Source organism: Tubulanus polymorphus, chromosome 5 (genome assembly GCF_964204645.1).
Source record: "Tubulanus polymorphus chromosome 5, tnTubPoly1.2, whole genome shotgun sequence".
NCBI lineage: Eukaryota > Metazoa > Nemertea > Palaeonemertea > Tubulaniformes > Tubulanidae > Tubulanus > Tubulanus polymorphus.
In genome coordinates, this window is record NC_134029.1 from 5,555,801 (window position 1) to 5,577,859 (window position 22,059).

Sequence of the window (22,059 nt, forward strand, 5' to 3'; positions counted from 1 at the left end):
CTGGTTGATATATTTCGACGTCTGAAAATCGGCTTCCCTTAATTTGGCCACGGGTATCGCAACATAGGTTGTTGATTGCTGCTGAGAGTGGCAGAGATTCGAACGTTCACCGTTTCAAAAGCGATGACGATTGTTTCTGAATTTGTGAATCATCGAAAACTCATTCGAATAAACAATTGAAGTACATATTGGATCATTCGAATCGCGTGGCAGAGAAAAACGTTTTTTTCTGTTTGCCGCGAGTTCGTTTCGATCGCGAGATGTGTTCGTCTCGTCAAAGGTTGCCATAAGATAGCGTATATCGGAAGGGGGCGCTCAGCCAGAGCCGCCCCAAATTTCGGGGTTTTTCGTTTTTTTCTGCTCAGAATAGCCGGATGGTCGCTTCCCACTATAAATTGCCGGCGTCACGAATATACGTCACCTACTTAGCACGCGACCTTGGATCGACGTAATGATGACCCATGTGCATAAAGATTTAGCAGACAATCTAGCTATGAAGGCCACTGCAAACATTTTTGTTTCAGACAATGAACACCGTCTGTTTGGAAAATTCAGAATAATTTGACGTTGATCACTTGAAAATTCGTTTTTCATAGGGGAGAATTCCATTCTGGGTTGCATAAAAATCATATTTCCTGGCATGAAAAGATCTTCAGGGGAGGGCCCTATTTGTAATTCTGGGCCACCCCTGCCCTTTTACTTCCGACGGGTCTGAAATGGATGTTATGTCAATTGCGCGTGACATGAATGCTGAGGTAATCAATAAGCTACAAGAGGCTGCAAACATTCACAGAAAAATACTACATATACTCGGATTCGAACCTGCGGCATGTGTCTTTCTCCGGGACGTTGATCATATAAGTTGTGCGGATGTTGATTAGACGAGGTAGCACCGAGGCGAGGTTCAAAGATGTCACATGATTTACGGAGCTGTAGTTTCTGGCTCTTAGATAATTTATTAAAACCATGATTACTTTCGTGGTGAGGAATTCTAATGAGTCGCCAAGCAATCGAAAAACAACTAGGCGAAGAAGGCAATATCTAATCGCCTGTTCGTTGTTTTCTCCCTAATTTCTAGATGCAAATCTAGTATACAAATGGATTAAGATGGTTTTGCAAGTCCGTTTTCAAATATCACCAAGCAATGGAAAACAACTAGTTGTTTCCCCCTTCTGTCTATTATTCAAATGGATTCAGATGGTATTGTTATTCCAATTTCAAATTTGACAAATGAGTTGAATATTTCAAAATGTGCAAATGCATTTGCCAAACGCTGTGCAAATTATGATACCTATATCATCAGATGTGGAAAGCGATTTTCATTTGAAGACGTGGAAATACGTAATGAGCATTAATGAATACGAACTTACGATACCAACTTTACCCCTGCTAAATTGACTTTTAAATCATTAAATCGAATAAAAGCTGCCGACGCCCATATCACTGATGATGTACCATGTATCTAACGCCTATATCATCAAATACATATTATGTTAGGCAACCAATTTTCATCAAAATCAGGGAGTATTCAATATTCAAACTTGGATTGATGATGTATTGCTGTCGAAAAGCTCAAGGAAGCCATGAACTGATCGTTAAGCATGAGAAATCGGCACAAAGAAATGTTTATAATGCTTTCATATATTTCGTTTTATTCCCATAAAAATAAACTATGGCCACAGTATAACAACATGGAACGACATTTATTCATATACCCGCTCTCCACTACACACCATAGAGCGATTCACATAAAATATATCATCAAACATTACATTTCAATAAAATGTCGTTTAAAATGGTAAATTTTAACATCAACATTCGTGCAGCTGCGTTGATTAAAGGGTAGATTGTTCCATAAAATTGGAGCAGCCGAGGCAAAAACTCTTTAAACGTAAAACATTGTATTGTTTTTCGTGTATATATCAATTTGTTTTATGCTATACAACGAAGGGAAAGACTTTGCGCGTACATATATATAAATATATGTATATACGTTGAATACAAAAATAATGTAATGAAAGAACAAGAGTTTAGCATAAATGTATTGATAATCTACGACTTATATTTCGTGACGGCATTCATTGATTATGTTACATTTACCGTTTATCTTTATTATTTGTTAACAGGGTGTGGTTGGTTATGTAGTTTTACATCGCCCGCGAGCCTCTTCCAACGACTATATAGTTTGTGATTTAATGGAACTAATTTCTCGCTGCAAATGCGGAACTTGCGTGTAACCAGCCACAAATCGTGCAGATCGATGTCTATCTAATCAAATGCCCGTGTTGTCTTTCGTGTGACTTATTCCACCCTTTAGAATGAACCCAATTAAAAACCGTGTGTAAAACAAAAAATAACATGAATTGAACAATATTGTAAATGCTCAAAACATGTGATTCAAAAAATTATTGATATACTAAAAATGATTGATATTCTGTCACTGACCCAGTTCCACAGTTTGGTGTTAGGAAATTTGACTTTATTGGTAGGTAATGGCAGTAGATTGACACAGAGTCATAAATAACTTGCAATGTGGAACTGGGCCCTGGGGCAATCAGTATGACAACTACACTTCGCTGTTGTCGTCTTGTTCTGCGGCAACGCAAAAGGACGACTATATGACGATACGCTACAAACCATCTGAAAATAAACCATCAATAAATGAAGTTATTACTAAGACAGAATAAAACGATGCAGGGCGAATTTATTGAAGATCCCTTCACCTTCATCGCCTCTTATTCTGTCGGCGTAGCGCTGTCCTGAGTGAATAGGAAGTAGTTGCCACTCGATCATCTTGGTCTCCGATTAATTTCATCGGTATAGTATTGGAATGACCACTGTTGCGATTTATGGGAATTGCATGTGCTGAGTTTGATTCGGAAACCCGATTCCGTGTTGCTGTCCAAACATCGTTTTGTCTGTCTATTGAACAGTGCTCCAGTCTCCTGTAAGAAAAGATTTTCAAATGCATACATATTTTTTTATTATTTTGAGACTATATACATAACATCGTATTGCCTTCCGAAATGCTTCATACCGATGCGAGCTTTTTGGCACATTTTCGATACACAAAATATCAATGCCGACACTGAACTCTGGGATTTGTGCCATAGGGTCTCCATACCAGTGATGTCGGTCATAAAAAGTTGCAGTGGGTTATTTGGTGTGAAACCATCAGTAACTTTCCCTAAGCAGAATAAATCGACCAGCACAAATAGTTGTCATTGCGCAATGGCATCCATCGTGAGTAAACCGAAACGGAGAAGAGAAAAGTGAATTCTGTTGAATGGCGTGGTTTTGCTACGGTCTGATCTTGGAGTGATCATTGAATTCAATGTTTATTCCAAGGTCTGATCGTTTGAAATACAAAGCACGTACAGCAATGCCATTTCATCGCCGTCAGGCTCAATTAATTCCATTCCGATTTTCGCAGTTCTCCAAACTGGTAGAGAAATCACGGGGCGCCATTGCACTTGTCTTTCGTGCCTCCTCCAAAAATTTTTATTTCAGCATATTTATTATCAGGGAGGTCTGGGGATTCAAAATCAGTAACTTTTGACCCAAAAAGCTTACTTTTTCATTTGTTGAAATTTTGATATTTTGGGCCCTAAATCCGGTGTAAATTCGCCGATTCGCGACGTCAACGACGCCATATTGGATGTCAATCAGTTTCCCTCCACTGAAATGTCATGACATTAAAAGTTTGCAAAAACCATGTTTTCAAACATAACCATCTCTGAAAATGACGCGTATGTTTGCATTATTTTCATACGTAGCTATTGATTTAAAGATGTTCTGATGAAGGAAAGTTATATGCCCTTAAACAAAAATTTGTCAATTCAATTCAATTATATTTATTGAGACATATTTATTGAGATGTTTTTAGGTGGTAATTAGTGCGGAAACATGGCCGACCCGTCGGGTTGAATCGAAGAAATCGGCGCCAAATTATCAGAATTTTGACTTGGAAAAAAATCTTCTTTTTTGGTCAAAAGTAATTTATTTTTACTCAACATACCTTCCTGATTAATAATATACAGGAATGAAAGTTTTTGGGATGGGGGTACGAAAGTGCACTAGCGCCAATTACGGTCTCAATTCTACTGGTTTATGCGAGTTCTGTTGAAATCGGTTTCACAATCTTTCTGATCATCTTTCCGAATTCCATGCATTCAGCAATGAGAACTGTGCCAAAACTCTTGATATAATTGAACCCATCCGATTAATTAAAATTTAAAGATTCGTAGTTTTACAGAATTACAAATACATGTATTGTCTCTATTGAAACTAGTCAGTAACCTGTCTGTGGTTTAGTTTCACAATCGGATATTTTCACAAACCACAGTCAGGAATGGGAAGGTCATTTTTGTATGAAATCTTCGTCAGCCAATTTGACTGACGAGTAATTTGCCTGGCATTTCATTGTCTCTTAAGATATCTGTCTAATTTTTGTTGTAATCGACGCACAACAGATTCGTAGTTTGTCTGATACCTATAACACCTCACCTGACGATCTTAATCCATGTGCAAATCGGCCGTAAAGTGAGAGTAAATTTCCGTCCAGTCAACAGCTGCCATTTTGAAAATTACTGGAGGTGCTGGCACCTGTGGACTGAGGCCAGGACAACAGCACAAACTAACAAAGCGAAACGACGAAATTTAAAAAAATTAAGAAATCAACACATTCACATTTTTCTTTTACCAGAAATTTATTATTTCATTATTTGTTATGGAAAACACGAAGATTTGAAATAAAAGTTGGAAAACCATCAAAAATAAAAATTGTCGTTTCGTCTTGGAAGTTTTATATAAATCCTTGTAGGTCCCCTTGTCTTATCATGCCACATGTGCAATACAGAGAAATGGCGGCCAATGGCGAAATTTGTGGAGAAATTAATTAATTTCTCAAAATAATGTTGATTAATCACTCGAAACATACATAAAATTGGATTATTTCGAAAGGTACCTGTGTTAGTTTGTGAATAAAGCCATTAATTGTGGACTGAAGTGAATAGAAAGTATATTTTTGAAGTGTTACTTTTTTCAACCGTGTTTTGGTCCTTGTCATCCCTAACGTTGGTATAAGCCCATCCGATTATAAAAAGCTTACCACCAACGATTAGGTAACTAACTATATTGAAACATGATGCGTACAATTTTTTTGGAAAGTAAAAAAGAAATCAAAAGCAATTATTCCGTAGTTACATCGCAGTACTAAATGAAAGTAAAATGTTCATAATTCAGGAATACCCTTCCAGTTACGTTTTTCACTACATTTTCCATTGTTTAGCCGTCCAATCCTCTGAATTTGGAAACATAGATAGTCCGTCCATCTGGTAACAAAATATCAGCTTGCATTACTGGAACCTGGTAAATCCGCCTGTTCTCCGCATATACAGCAGCATGATGGCCAACATAACCATCACGCACAATCCAGACAGAATCGTAAATACTAATCCAGCAATCTGCAGATTCAAAAATCCAATTGGTGTTATAGGTAAGTAACCAGGCCCTATCGGAGACTGGGCATCGACTAAGCCTGCACCCATGAAGACTTGGAATAGACTGTAAAACAGCACGGTCAGTTCAATACGCGAATTCATCTTCTAATCTCTTAAGCACTATTGAGTAAAGAGGATATTCAATGTGCACACAGGGGCTCGTATCAGAGTTATAGATTAATGTAAAAACGATAATCTGTTTATCCAATGTCTATAGTATATATAAAATAACACTATAGTAGACATTGGATTAACAGTTTATAGTTTTTCCATTACCTACCACTCTGATACGAGTCCCTGTGAATGTGCACCTGTTCGACGTAGTAGCTAAGTCGTCAAGTGCCTCGATTCACCCAGTCACATTAGTACCATGCGCTGATCATGCACGGGGAAATCCCATTTCCATGTATCTGCGCGGCGACGTGTTCTTACAGGCGCATGTGTTTGATATCGGTTTGTGAAAGGGAGCATCTCAAAATTTCAATAGTTCCGTCGATAAGAATAACTGTCCAATTCGTTTTAAGGCATATGTTATCTTTATTGCACCGCAATAATCGATAGATCGGCAGTCGTGATGAATCCGCAGGTGGCCTGGTTTTATCGAGTGAACAAATGCGACAAAACGAAAATCCAAGCCCATCGCCAAACCCCTGTGACTCAGACCAGACTTTTCGTTTTGTCGCATTTGTTCACTCGATAAAACCAGGCCACCTGCGGATTCATCACGACTGCCGATCTATCGATTATTGCGGTGCAATAAAGATAACATATGCCTTAAAACGAATTGGACAGTTATTCTTATCGACGGAACTATTGAAATTTTGAGATGCTCCCTTTCACAAACCGATATCAAACACATGCGCCTGTAAGAACACGTCGCCGCGCTGATCATGCACGGGGAAATCCCATTTCCATGTATCTGCGCGGCGACGTGTTCTTACAGGCGCATGTGTTTGATATCGGTTTGTGAACAGCAACGGCTTTGCGAGTTCGATTCAATTGACGGGTAAAGATGTACAGGGTCAATCCCTATTCTAAGAGCAAAGATGTGCTCCAGGTGCGGATTCGCACACCGTCGCGAAAGTTTCATCCCCAATAAAATAAAAAGGCGTGGATCATCCCAATCAATCCAAAGTATCAATGTGGCGTCAGTTGTAAAAATTTAGAAGTTAAGAGATATTTGTCGTGTAGATCCGCTTTACAGATTGATAGAAATTTGGCTAGATTTTTTCAGTGTGATTGCGTCTTTGGAAGTTTAAAGTTCTTTACACTTAGGCATGGTAAGATAAAGGAAATTTACTATATTGCCTCCTAGTGGAAGGAATGTGAACTAATCTTTCAAAGTATTGTGTGATATTTGATTACAGTTTACGTGTACCATTTCATCAGGGATATAGATATTTGTCTACAAATGTTTGTCGACGGAGAAATTAATCTTCTTTCAGATTCGTATGTGGTAAGGAAATATAAACATGGGAATAACAATAGTATTTTTGCCTCCCCGCAGAAACTAAATAAGTTTAACATTCATATTGTAAAACAAAAAATAAATGAACGCAAAATGAGAAACATATTCACATATAATAGAAAAAACTAAGTTGGAGGCACTTGGCCGTTCAAAAAACCCACTATCTTTTAGTACACCTCGGCATAGAGTTTTTTTTGGGGAAATGCCAGAAAGAAACTTCGGAGTTGTCATTAAGCGGATACCAATTAAACATCGATTGCTGACCTTGTTGTATTGCCATTGTTGGTGGAATCGAGGTGGGGTGTCACCGATTTCACAAGCTGCAATCGAAACATACGAATCGCCACCGCTGTCCTGTAAACAGTCCAATTCACGTCGCAGTTCAAATCGTCTGCTCAACGAAAAAACCTAAGAGAAAAAATCACGGCTGTTTTTCCCCAATTCGATTTTCTTAATTTTCAATTACTTAACGCTATATCTACAAATAACAAGCAGTCAAATTCACGCAAATGCAATACCTGATATTGGAATTCTAGTATCGGCGTTGTAATACAAGATCGAAGGGAGATGAAACATTTGATAGATCGATTGTCCATCCCCACTAGATGCATGCATGTTCCAGTTCCAATATTCCGGACCTATGAAGACAGACAGAGAATCTGTTTGATTAGTAGCCAGGGTCATATTGATGCGAAAAAAAACTCAAAACTGGCCGTTGGCATTTGCATTTAAATAAAGAAAATTTCATTTTGTTGCGTTATTCTAACTGGCCAAATAAAGAAAATGAGCATGACACGCGCGTACCTGACCATATGCAGTAGAATGTTCTGTTGTCACATATTGAAAAGGGACAACATTCTTTAGAAACCATTTAAATTTCTTACAGTTCAATTTATTTTTCAGTCGTAACTGGTTTGTCAAGTTTCCTGCGTTGATTTCCTGTGAAATAAGAAATGCCGTAGCGTGATTCCTTATAATTCGCTCCGCGAGCGGTCGCATTTAGAACATCTGATTCACCTTATTATGATTCTTTTTAGGATACCTTCACTTGCAAAAGCTGGCATACCAAATCAGACTCATTCATGCGCAATGTATACATACCTTGAGATCGGGTCGGTATAGATAAACTAGACTTTTATAATCTTCAAACCAAACTTCAGCCAATCGCACCAGGTTCTTGCCGTATCCATAATTACCTGCATTAGAAAATTCAATGTAAATCGATACAGAATATACCCCACAACTCTCTTCCCTTACAAAAAAGTTGCAAGAGTATTGTAAGACAAGTCTCACCATTCTTCCAATTCCATGAAGGTTTTACCCTATAAACGTGGCCAACTCGGGAACACGGGATGATGTTCACTGCCCCACCACATAACCAGACCTATCCGATAAATTGAAATTGTGACCTAAAAGTATTTCATCATTCATGTACTTTTGATAAACTTATTTCATTTGACTTACCCTTATTGGCAGCTCAATGTTTTCGCCTCCCCAAACATCCATTCCTTCATCGAAGCCCCCGAGTTGGAAAAAGTAGTTTCGATCCATCGCAAACACGCAGCCAATCATCGTAGGCGACCTGGTTGAGATTTGGAGGTTTTAAGCATAGAAATAAGATTGAATGTCCAGAATATGCAGAAAAACGTGATTCGATGATATGATAAATCGTCAACAATTTATTTTTTCTTATATAGCGTCGCACTAATTGAATTTAATCAAACAAAGTATATAAGTTTTAAGATAACGTTTAAAAGCGTCAATAGACTTGACTTTCCCTAGCAGTTATAGGTAAAGAATTTCATGGGTCAGGTGCTGAGATCTTAAAAGCTCTACTTCCGTAATTTCGTATTGGGACATGTCTGGCTAAAATAGTAGGATCCCGACTAGACCGTGGAGAACGATAAACATTGGATGACAAACCTGATCGGTTGTGTACTGGAAGTTCGTCTGTCTAATGGTCGCGGCAGACGGATCCATGTAAATTCCAGATTCCAAAGAAACGTCGTTACGAGCGCATCTTCGGACAGTTGAATATATTCCAAAGTAATCGGCGAAATCATCGGAACTAGCGGAATAACTAGTTCCCGACGGTTGTGTTTTATCCGAGACAGCAGCGGCTCCAGCCTGCAAATAGTTTTCCATATAATTTCTGAGAAACAAGACGTAGTTTGTGGTTTTATCTTTTACCGCAAAATAGGTATTGCGAAATAAAAGTGATTGTATATTGGTAATCTGCAGAACATAACTATGTTCTATTTTGATTCGAATCATTTACTTGCTGCAAGAGTGGCAACCGAGTAATATTGCATTAAATGCACGAGGCGCCGGCAATAAGAATCGCTACGGGCTCTAAACGCCGTGTATTGAAATTAAACAAGATTTCACGATGCTGTAAACTTGATTACGTTTAATTCGAAGCAGTTATCCGCAGACAGCCAGGTATCACGAAACTGACTTCCTGCATTTAAATGAAGAGCGATTTTGGAGCGATAGGATTGTGCCAACGCAGCGTCGTCGCCGTCGACGTATGAGATTTGAATTTTTCATCGAGTCTGCGCCTTGTCAAACTCGTCATCGAATATGCATGGCCTGCTGGCCCGCTTCGAAAGAAACGAGGGATTAGAATGAATAGACACGAGATTTGATCCATGTATGAATGACAGTACTGGAGCATGTTTATTCGCCAGCATTGCTGTTCGTCTGTTCACATCACGCGGGACTACATTATCTTTCTTATCGGACCGTTTCAACGATTTCTCGTCAAAGAACATATTATTTGCAATGGCTCAACGGCCATAGAATTGCGTGTTCATGGAGGCAGAAAATATACCAGATCGGCTTGCTACGCATTTCCCTCGTAGAACAACGATGCCTAAATCATAGATTACACGCGATTCGAGAAATCGCGCATTTTCTTCCTCAGAGTGAAGTGTCACATTTTAGAGGAATTATTTATCACGCTGCCTTCTTTTTCTATATTCTAATTTATTAGATAAAAGATGAAATAAAAACCGTAACTGACAGCCACCATTTTAAAATGAAATTTGCTGTAAATGTTGCATACGCAGTTTAGCATATGGTGGATTACGCCACGTCAAAGTATAAGCTGACATAATCAATCCCTTGAACACGAACAAAAATATTGCTGCAGGGCTGAGTGCGCAACTTTCGTTTCTCGATCGTAATTACCGATGTCGTTTGATAGTAACCTAATCAATGTCTTTCAACTACAGCAGTAGGTATAGAGAGGGTTTCACATGAACCTAATCCTAGAATATTTCACCAAGTCCCCAAGGTGATGATCAATGCGACAGCCATCAACGCAAGATGACAGACTAGACAGATGATGTATCTCAAACATCGACCAAAATGCATCTTCCATGTCGATGGTAGGCAATATAGTAAAAGGCAAAGGATGATGTTATGGCGGCAAAGGGGGCAATCTGTAATAAGATCGATGATATAGGTATAGCCTCCAATCAAACTCCATTACTGATCACATGACCTTTAGGAGCGTCCGAACGTCCATTCTGTCGAGGTCGCTTGTTTTGGCCTACCAGAGATTTCGGATGGTCGCGCTCTTTTATGGCTTTCTATATCTCGTAAATTCCCAGTTTCAAGGTCGGTTGTACACCATACCAAGACTTTGTGAGATCACCATATGACTGTTTACTATGGTGGCTGATAAGGGCCATAGCGTAAAATTCCTGGTATGTAAATGAGGGCGCCAGAACGCCAGAACGCAAAAACGAAAAAAAACGTCCAATTTTCTCAAAAAGTTCGTTTTGGCGCGCCAAAACAAAGAAAATTCCGTTTTGGCGCCCCCGCCAAAACGAACTTTCATTTTGGCGCCCCCGCCAAAACGAACTTTTGTTTTGGCGCCCCCGCCAAAACAACGAAAAACGTCCAATTTTCTCTAAAAGTTCGTTTTGGCGCACCAAAACAAAGAAAATTCCGTTAGAGAAAATTCAATTAGAGAAAATTGGACGTTTTTCGTTGTTTTGGCGGGGGCGCCAAAACGAAAGTTCGTTTTGGCGGGGGCGCCAAAATGAAAGTTCGTTTTGGCGGGGGCGCCAAAACGGAATTTTCTTTGTTTTGGCGCGCCAAAACGAACTTTTTGAGAAAATTGGACGTTTTTCGTTGTTTTGGCGGGGGCGCCAAAACGAAAGTTCGTTTTGGCGGGGGCGCCAAAATGAAAGTTCGTTTTGGCGGGGGCGCCAAAACGGAATTTTCTTTGTTTTGGCGCGCCAAAACGAACTTTTAGAGAAAATTGGACGTTTTTCGTTGTTTTGGCGGGGGCGCCAAAACGAAAGTTCGTTTTGGCGGGGGCGCCAAAATGAAAGTTCGTTTTGGCGGGGGCGCCAAAACGGAATTTTCTTTGTTTTGGCGCGCCAAAACGAACTTTTAGAGAAAATTGGACGTTTTTCGTTGTTTTGGCGGGGGCGCCAAAACGAAAGTTCGTTTTGGCGGGGGCGCCAAATGAAAGTTCGTTTTGGCGGGGGCGCCAAAACGGAATATTCGTTGTTTTGGCGCGCCAAAACGAACTTTTAGAGAAAATTGGACGTTTTTTTTCGTTTTGGCGTTCTGGCGTTCTGGCGCCCTCATTTACATACCAGGAATTTTACGCTATGGCCCTTATCAGCCACCATAGTTTACTCACCATCCATCAGTGACTTCAACGTGCGCGTCCATCACCACAATCACCTCGCCCGAAGCCATCCTCGCACCAGCATTTCGCCCTTTCATTAGACCATGTCGTTTTCGTAGGCGAAGGATCTTTACGAAACCTTCCGGCCACGTCGAAGCGATGTATTCCTCCAGAGGTAACCCCAGATCAGCTGTTCAGGAAAAAGCATTGATATTCTTTAATGATATTCTTTAATAATCTCGATTAAGATTATGGTGAATACACATTGGTTAGTTGCTTGCATATTCATCTAAAATTAAGCCCAGTAATATTTTAGAGAGATGCATGGCCTGAGTCAATACATTTTATCATCAATGGACGTATATCAAATTTGCCAATTTTATCGACTTTTCGTGAATTCTGGTCGATTTTCATCGGAAATCAGTTTTAGCTTGCCATTTGTCTTGCCGCGTGTGCACGTGACAACGTACGAGGCCAGACGAATATAAGGAACCGTTCGATGTATTTATTAATGGAGGTTTATTCGTGATAAATCACATCCTATGAATGTTTTATGCGAACACGATATACGTCGTCGTTACCGCAGACTGACTGACAAGTCCGCCACCGATGAATTTTTACGCGGCCGTATCTACTCCGTCAGTGCATATATACACAGGCTGTTGACGAAGCTAATTCTATGAACTTGAATTCGAACAAGTTACATACATTGGTATGAAAATACACTTGGAATTGCTTTTTCTGATCAGTTGAAAGTGAACTTGTGGAATCGATGTGCATTATCATGAATGATGGTGGAAATAAAGATCGTATCTATGTGATGACCATGGAAATAAAACCTTCCCAACAGTTTACAAATTTCTAAATCTCTGCGTGAACTTAAATATAAATTCAAAAATACAACAATCTCTAACTATATGATTTAGCTAATTATTCGCCATTTATTACATTATTGATTTTTCTTTTGTATGAATGTGAGTGTGTATGTGATTGTGTGATTGTAACAGTGTGTTGAGGTGACCCTTTTTACAAGAATTTCGCTTCTCGGGCACCTTCATCGATATTATATAACTTTTATAACATATCTATATATCTATCTAATTGTGTATAAAACTGAATGTTATATTATGTTATAATTTCAATGTAAATAAAGATTATTATTAAGAGCAAAAACTATAAGGGAACATGACTGTAGCTTTCGCCCTACGCGTTATAATACATATCTTTAAACGATGCATGTGTACAGGTTTCTGATTACTGGAAATTCTACACGCTAATCATATGAGGCATGAAGTGACGGATCTCATTTCCGAAGATAGATAGATTCCAGTGAGGATGGATGCCGACTTGTCATAATGTTCTGCATTGTAAAAATGTATCAAAATTAGATTCTCAGAATTCAGGATTCTCCATATTGATATTTTTTTCATTCGGATGAAAGAAAAAGAACCGTCTACAGTGGCTCGTTTTCAATGTTGTTTCAATGCATAAAAATTCGTAGATGGGCTTCACTAATATCATAGGATACTGATTAACAGATGGTTAGTGTTAAATAAAACGATTGATAATATGTCCGTTATCTCTATAACCAGCCAATTATAGAAAGAACATTTCTTTCGTCGACTCAACAAAAATAATCCAAAAACCCGTATTGTCACAACTGATGGTTTCCTACCCAATGGACAACAAGACATACATCCGAAAAATACTTTATTTGATAGGACGTAGGATGATCGGCTGTAAAACTGATTTTTTTGAATCGGATATATCGCCAGCGGGGATGCAAATGAATGACTACTTCTTGTAAGAAGTCGCCATTGGAAACCCGTAAGCTTTCCATGGATCAAATCCAACTCGGATGATGCATGGACGCATATGATTGTAAATCGGTTTACCGTCGTCGTTGGTCATATAAACTGCGTATCAATATTTGCGATGAGTTATTTCGCAGTGGCACACACGTCTACGGACGAGTGTTTGGTAAATTGATTCGCGATTTGTGCGTCATAATCTAATCACTCTTACCATGAGTACTAGCATCGTCCACTAGTATAACTTCAGCCAGCAGTTCCGCCGGAGACCTGTTTACTATGCTGTGAACTGTGCGTAGTACCAGACTTTTTGCTTCATTACTGAATAAAAGGATGCAACTGGCTGCGGGCAGTTTCTTCTCATATCTCATATTCTTGCATCTTGAAAAAAAAAGAATCGCACATTGTGTTCAGGCGTGGGGGAATTTAGTTACGTCATCTAACACAGCAGCAAGTTTAAAGTACAGTGTCCTCGACTGAAACATGTCCTCTGCATCATTCTATATTTAGTTCGTCAAATGGAAACTGCTCGCGAAGGTAAAAAAAAACATGCCACGCGGGGCAATGGTTGATGCTTTGATGTCGTTGATGAAAGGTCGCGAATCCAAGCGGTTATCAACGACATCAGCTGCTTCCAAGAGGTTTAGGCGCTTTCGTATTGGAAATCGAAAAGCGCTGTTAAACTTGAGACGCCGTCTTTCTATTCCCAGTCATTATAGTTGGCTTTTATACCTTAACACACGAGGAAGACGTGACTAGAAACCCGATGAAAGGCTTCCGTCTTAGACAAGGCCATTAATTGTGGTAATAAATAGCAAAGATCGTGCTCATTAAACTGTTTGTATCAATGACGTTTCTTTGTGGTCATATTTCAAATGAAACATGCTTACCCCGTTGATCTATGATCGGCTAGGTGTCTTTCTAACGAAACTCTATCGCTAACAACCGTATTAATTCCGTACTTATCTATTGCGTTTTCCGTCGCTTCTCTTTCGTCTGGCCCACTCGTTACCGGCTTACCCATCTCTCCGGGCCCGTTCAGATTTAAAGCTCGCATTTTGTAGTCTTCGTAATACGGCCGTCTCGACTAATGAGAAGAAGTTAAAACGATGGGAGATACTGACTAAAACCGGTGCACGGGCACCACTTGCTGCTTGATAAGAGCTTAATCTAACGGACGTATACAGAAAATATATATATATAAACATTTTTGACGTACCTGTTTCCATGTCAACCGAGATCCTGATAGAGAGATATTTCGTCCTGGCAAACTGATATTTGTAATTTTATCCAAGTTATTAGGTAAATTAGTTGGTCTAATTGATTCCAGCGTGGTTACCATAAATTTGAATTTTCTCAAATACGCTGGCACAAGATGTCCGTTGTGTCGCAGTGTTAGTAGGAAGGCATTCCATAATATCAGTATCAGAAACACCAGCGCACTAATCCGTGCATACCTAATTCTACACGTCTTCATACCGCCGCTTTGAATTCTGACTGACAAGTTGGAAATTAAAATGTCATATTTCCCGTAGTTGCAGAAGAGCGAACGATGTCGGCGGCTTCGTCGCGACCAACACGGTTTTACCGCGAGCGGAGTTTATCTACACTCGAGCCGCTGTAATTTCCGGTCTGATAATATACTTCTAGGAGCCAATTAGCAGGAAATGTCTCAACAACAGTCATCCGCGAAAAACGATTTTCACATCACCTGCGTTCCGGGCCTTCTCGTCGCTAACACAATTCCATCCTTCCTTTCATATCGCGAAGACCTTCTTGCGCGATCAGAACCTGTACAGCGAACTGGCTACAGAGATCTTTCAAATGGCACCTCCTATCGTTTTTATTTTGTCGTCTTTATTTAATCAGACGCAGCGCACAGTGCTATAAATAAAGAAATATTTGCCCACAGCCGCGCTCACCGGTGGCCGTACTTCAAATATAGCTTTCGATGGATTCTAATCCGTCAGATGACGGCCCGTTCTGAAATTGTTTACACGACGAATTCTTTACCTTCGAGACATTAGTTGTCGTTGCTTAGGTGAGCGGCTTTTGTAGGCAATACTTCAAATGTCTGCGCAAGCTGATTTTGTAACAGCTAATGCTCTTCGACAGTCTCTTGTTTTGCATCACGTATTGTATTCGCAATTCCACGAGGCAACTTTTTAATATATATATACTAGAATATGATCATTCACGGATAATGTGAAATAATACCACAACCTATATCGATTTTCTCATCCGTTTCAAATTCGATGAAAGATATCCTTGTGTAATTTTCACCATTTTATGATTACAATAATATTATCGATAGTTATCGGCTGTACAATCATATACATATTCGACAGAGCACAATTAGCAGCCAATCTCTCTGAAACCAACTAGCAGCTTTGTGGCAAACGCGATGCAATGAAATATGTATCGTAATAATATGATGTAAAGTTACTGAGTACACCCAACATGAAGTCCTATGAATTATTTACTAATCAAGTACGTACATTTAGCTGGTTACTCAGTGGACACTTCCAGCAGTGGCCTGTGCTAAAACCTGCTTAGTCTTTGGACCTACTACGTATTAGCCGAAATTTGCAGGTCGACACTTCAAGTTTTGAGTTGGAATTCATCTAATTCATTTTTTTGCGTTCCTTGAATGTTATGATCTGAATGTTAATGACATCCCTTTGTCGTAACGCGTTTATTCATGTTTGTCTCGTTGTCACGTCATTTTATTTGTAACCTTCGTTTCTATAAGTCAATTTCCATGTTTCTGACAGTTTTGTAGTCAATTTCGATATTTCTAAATGGAACTTTCTCTTATGATTTAACGCGGACTTTCCGACGTCGTTCTTTGAGAATAGTTTGAATGTCAATAAACTACGCTGCTCCCAGCATGTTGGTATGAATTGTATATTGACGCTTTCAACAAAGAAGTTGGGTGTAACGCATGTAAACCAGACATATGATATTACTAATATACTCTGAGGCATTACACTATCATGTCAATTTTTACGGTTTTTTGTTGTTGCTGAAATCGAAATAGCACTATACGAGGCGTTGTGTCACATACATTTTTTTAGTTTCTTTGTTTGTTTCACGTCAAAATAACAAATAATGGAATTTCTAGATCGAATTTAATCATATTCTAACTAAGCGAAAGACCTTAAGAATGAAAGGAGAACGGATACAGATCATAGCATAAAACTTCGACAGCTACAGAGTTGAGTGTATCAACCCAGCAGCCAAAATGTACGTAGCCCGTTTGATTATATATGGGTTTCATTGGGTTTTTTATGGCATACGTGCATAGACGTGATTAGAGCTTATCAGTTTTTTTTTTGTTTGAAAGATGAACAAACAATGAATATGTGAAAAAATGAAAAGTCTCAAAGAACAATTATTATTTCATGAAATACAGTCGTTATTCATTTGAACATATGCACTAGCTCGCCATCTATCGTCAAATTCCAATCCGCGCTTTATAGCGCCCTATTACTAAGTGCTGATGACATCTAGCTTTCGCGCATACATCCGCGTACCGGGTAGGTCAAATTCTTGAACATTTTACCGACAACTGTCGCACTACATGTTAGACTGAAACCATAGATTTGGAAAATTAGATTCTTTGTTTGAAAAAGAGCTATAATCGTCATACTCATCTCGTAAAGGTTATTTTCGGCTGTCTAGAAAATAAGAGACGTACAACATTCATTACCAACTTTGTAAATGTGTATTTGATGCAAATTTACATCGAAGTCTTACAACGGTGGAAGGACTAAATACACTGGTTTTCGAACGCGACGCTTTATGAAGTGGCGGTATTGTTGAAGGTGTGAACGAGCCTACTTTATCCAGGTATTCCTGAATAGGATCGAAAGCCATTAATTATAGAATCTGAGATATGAGACGAAATAAACTACTCGACTTCCTAGACAATCGAAATCCATTTTTCAACGCCTTCCCACACGGAGAATGACACGGGTCCAATTGAAATCTCATCAAGCGATTTGTTAAGTAAATGTTTTTGTAAAATGTAAATCTATAATTTTCTACATATATATATATATATATATATATATATATATATATATATATATATATATATATATATATATATATATATATATATATATATATATATATATATATATATATATATATATATATATATATATAAAGAATCGCTTCTATCGATCGATTTGGCATCTTACTGCTCATTTTATATTCTATGCACAGATGTTTTCACCAAATCTCTCTGTTCTTTTTTCACTCCACGCGCAGAAATTTCTATTCAACTAGACTAGTTTCATACAGTCTAGTTTCATAAGTTTGTCACCACTTGTTTCTGTTGTCGTTGAGAGTATTGTGAATCTGTGCCGAAGATGATCAATGCGAATAAAAACGAGCCCGCAAAAAGAAGACGACACCTGGCACGGAGCCGACACGTGACGTCACACGAGTACTGTTTAATTAGGCTAAATATATACCGCCTGGTCGACGTTGATGCTTGTAAGGCAAATAGCGTGGCGCAAGTGTCGAAACTTTTGATCACTGTAAATTCGGTAAGTTCAAATACCACTCATGGTGTAAAGCGCTTCTTTTGATTTTTCTATTCGGTAGATTTTTATTGCGTCAGAATTGAAAGGTTGTCCAACTCACCGGAGCTCGATTTACGGCATCTATTGTCGGAACGCTTTAAAAATGTTTTTTTTTCACATTGCGGCCATTACCTGTTAGAATTTACAGCTCTCTGTCGGTCACACCTCGGGAAGTTGATCGTATTGCTTTGTCCCGATTTAGCCGCTTTTTTTAAGCGATGCGATCCCATCGTAGCGTTTATTACCAGCCTTCGCCTGAGAACCTCTCAAAACGTCTACCCGAAGTAATGCCTTGAAGATCACGAAAACTTGAGTTATGCAATGATTTCTGGGGGTTTCCACAAAAAGAACGTAACTAAGCAGCATGGAATCGGGGAATACTCCTCTGATGGGGTCGAAATAAGTTCAGATATATATATTGTTGTCGATGGTAAGTCTTTTGAAGTTGGGACAATGCTTGTTCGTTAGATTTTCGTCTCATCCTCTGACGCGAGAGAGTATATACACGTGTCTTCAAGGATGCGCACGCAGGTCTCGGCGCTCGGTATATCAATCGAACCAGCGCGGCCACACGCGCTAATTTAGCAACATAATGATTTTACAACGTTATTCAATCAAGTTTTAACGCTTATATATTTGGTTGATAATGAAAAACAGCTCAACGAATTAATTAAAACATTAATTTAAGCTCGCACGTGAGGACAAGTTCAATTGAAGTAGCTCATCACGACCGTTTAAAAATAATTGAATATGATGCGCGAACTGCGGTGTTCTGCGCATTCAAACAAAACAGTGGGAAACAATCCAAAATTGCTACAAATTGGGTACGAGAGACATGTCATCAATGAATCGTGCACCTTGTCCTTAATAGTCCGTTAAATGTTGTCTTTTGTCACGATTTCTCGAAAAACCGGTAGCGGTAAAAAAAAACACGATTGAAGATCGTCGCGTCGACGGTCGATAGGTCTCTGTACACCCCTGTGTCAAAACTCCCCAAACCATTAAGCCCTATACGATATTGCTTTTGAATTGTTTATTCTTAAATCAAAATCTTCGCCAAAAAACACTCGAGACATTCTAGACGGCGAACGACAAGTTCATCAAATACAATAAACAGCGGTTGAGGATGTGGGCCGACGTTTATGTCATAAATCGAGCATTTAATGCAAGCGTCGTTGGTGGCTTTTATTGCTAAAGAATTGACTCGTAAAACGTTGGTTGAATCGAGGATCGTTACAATGCCGAAATGAGTATAGCTTTACTGAACTTAACTGTGAACACAATCGCAATTTTATTTTGCTCGTATCAAGAATGCTTTGATACATTTGCCGTTCCCTTGAACGTCTTTTTAGATGATATCCGAGAGGAGATATCTTTATCTTTCTTCTGCTCTTATTAAAGGCGATTATGGAGTCAGCGCATTTTGACGTCGAAATACGATGGGCCAACCTAATTACAAAATAAACGTTTCATTGAGCCTACTTAAAAACCAGAATTTCCGGGTAAACGAAAATACCAAACGAAGTATTAGATCTTTGATATTGGAAAGCATTATGTTTTTTTTTCTTTGTTTGAAACGCCATAATCTCTAAGCATATTATATTGCTACGAGTCCCCAGTGAAATGTAGGTGCGAATTAATCGCAGTCATCATTTAAATCGTGGACTCTCTTTGGTTAAATCCATTTCTAGAGGCATCACCAGTCAGCGTCTGCATTCATCCTTAGTCGTTCATTTTTCCGTAGAAACGGACAGGTACCGTGAGAACTTTGCAGATGCTTCAATGTGCAATAAAAACGCCAAAACAATCCAAATTATTGTTACTATATAGACATTTGCGGTTTTCGATGAAGCCACAAGTGAAAATGCCCGTGGGCTGGTTTCTCAGTTATTCTACCATTCATAACTTCTCCGACAGTTATTGGCAATTATCTGGCGCTAATGAGATGAATTCTAGGCTTTTTAGAATTAAATTCTTTTAAGTAATGAGAGCAGTCGCGTGGCTCAATTCAACATGTCGAAGAAAAAATACATTAACGGCACCGTAAGCTGCCTCGCCCACGGCCAGAACCAAAAACGCCTAATGGCGCTACCGTTCATATGGTTAATTTAGTCCAATACGGGGTTACGTTCCCTACGGGTCGGGTTATGTTATTCCTTAGGCGTAAGTCTGTTTGCCCGAAGGTTCGCATACCCTCCAGTGCTGGACGAGAACATGTCGTTTTTCGACAAACAAGTTCGCTAAATGGTATAATCATTTCATTCGACATGTCGGCACAAAAAGTCAAGATGCGAGTGAATTCAAGGTTAACGTTAGAAACGTCTGCTAGAAAAACCGCGCATTTAGCCGCGAGCGTTGTGTTACCCACGGAAAAGCTGTTCCCGTTTGGTCATTCCATTTCTGGAGCAATTATCATCTGCTAGCTGAAAATCCACTGGACAGATTGTTTTCGTCATATCGGCAATCGGGTCGTTCACGCAACTCCACGATTTAGAGAGAGCATATGTTCTGTCAGCTCAAATTTAAGCGATTCATCAGATAGGTTCTTTCATGTTATCGGGAATTTTTGTCGGTAATTGGAGGGCGTTTATTCACTTTCAATCGGCCCAGCGTTTATTCACAATTCTTCTGCTATCTGGATTCATAAAGCGACCTTTTAGTCGGTCAATTATTGAGGGAAGATAGACATCTTTTTGCTGCGCCAACCGGGACGAAGATCGAATTACAAGAGAATCAGTCGTTTTATGATCAATATTTTCCCAATTCCCATCTTCTCGAAATATTCTCAGAAATATTTTTTTCCGTTTGGCCCTTTTTAAGATCATATCGTAGCGTAAGAGATTGGATACGCCTGCCTACTTGCGCTGCACCGAAACTTTGGCGAGGTTCGCTAGCAACGTTTATTTCCTTACAACGGAATAAAATGAATAGGTCACAATGAACCTTATGTTCACGAAAACAGAAAATTGCTTTAACATTCCCTCTTCATTTTGAGTGTATTCATCGAAAAATCATCCCTTTGTGTTTAGACCAAATCGGCGAAGGGATTAAGTGCCCTTAGGCGGATGCATGGATAAAAAACGACGATGTAAACTGTTTGGCCTGCGAGGTCAAGTGATACCGAAGCGAGTATGATCGTGGTCAGTCAGGCGCCTGAACATATAAAACACACGTAAAGTCAATGAGCCGGTGACATATTTCATGTATAGATACAGACTGAAGAGCTCCTTAATAAAGCACACAGTATTATAACGATTTGGATCGATGACCGTTATGAAAAACGGTTGAAAGCAGCTTTGTTTGGATTCAATAATCACAACTATAACAAAAAATTACAAAGGAAACTTGTGGCTCAGATTCTAGACAGTGGTATACGTGAAAGGGAACATTGAACATCATACAAGATGGAGGACTGATACCAGATGTGTTTAGGGGGAGGGGCAGTGTTACGGTCATTTTTTTTTTGTTATATCCTATAATCAAAGCACAAATATACGTACTGCAACACGATTCCTTGACTCCAGACTTCAAGATATGTAATAAGAAATGAACTGCTAAATCTTATCACTGGTACAAGGATCCGTCCATGAAATTCAGGGAGCGAAATAGATTCTGGAATAATTTACCATCTCTATAGAGATATAGAGGGCGTGTTCACACGCAAACCACTCACTCGATACTAAGCAATGCTTAAACAAAGCGAAATGAGTCACTTCCGTAACCAGTTGCAATTCACACGCAATCATTTGACCCGTGCTAAAATTTGGCTCGAGCCTGGTCCGACGTTTTTCGGCGGGACAAACAGGCACGAGCCAATTTGGCACCCGTGTAAATAGTTGTTCCGGCCATGTTTGGCCAATCCAGGCCAAAAACGCTCATGTGATCGCTGCTATAGTTTAATCTCTATAAAGATTAAAGAGTCTAGACGCAATAATATCCAACTTCCGTTTCAGTGTAATCATTTTCATTCTAGCTATCGAATATCGTTATATATATCTCGTCATAACTTTCAGTCAGAACTTTTTGTGATTTG

The 22,059-nt window shown here is 39.2% G+C and overlaps 1 protein-coding gene and 1 long non-coding RNA gene across 2 annotated transcripts; both read right to left on the reverse strand.

Moving 5' to 3' along the window:
• Window positions 1-1,679: 1,679 nt before the first annotated feature.
• Window positions 1,680-7,361, reverse strand: LOC141906170 (uncharacterized). Its single transcript, XR_012619314.1, has 3 exons — window positions 7,234-7,361; window positions 2,724-2,945; window positions 1,680-2,640 (listed from the first exon to the last, which is right to left on the reverse strand). It is a non-coding gene; the product is annotated as an uncharacterized LOC141906170 (long non-coding RNA).
• An 80-nt stretch (window positions 7,362-7,441) lies between these two features.
• On the reverse strand, window positions 7,442-17,310 carry LOC141905474 (putative N-acetylgalactosaminyltransferase 9). Its single transcript, XM_074794340.1, has 10 exons — window positions 17,191-17,310; window positions 14,322-14,518; window positions 13,646-13,812; window positions 11,633-11,810; window positions 8,893-9,096; window positions 8,434-8,551; window positions 8,263-8,353; window positions 8,071-8,165; window positions 7,774-7,908; window positions 7,442-7,447 (listed from the first exon to the last, which is right to left on the reverse strand). Exons 1-10 carry the CDS (start codon window positions 17,308-17,310, stop codon window positions 7,442-7,444), a joined length of 1,311 nt encoding a protein of 436 aa, XP_074650441.1.
• Between the last annotated feature and the right edge of the window lie 4,749 nt (window positions 17,311-22,059).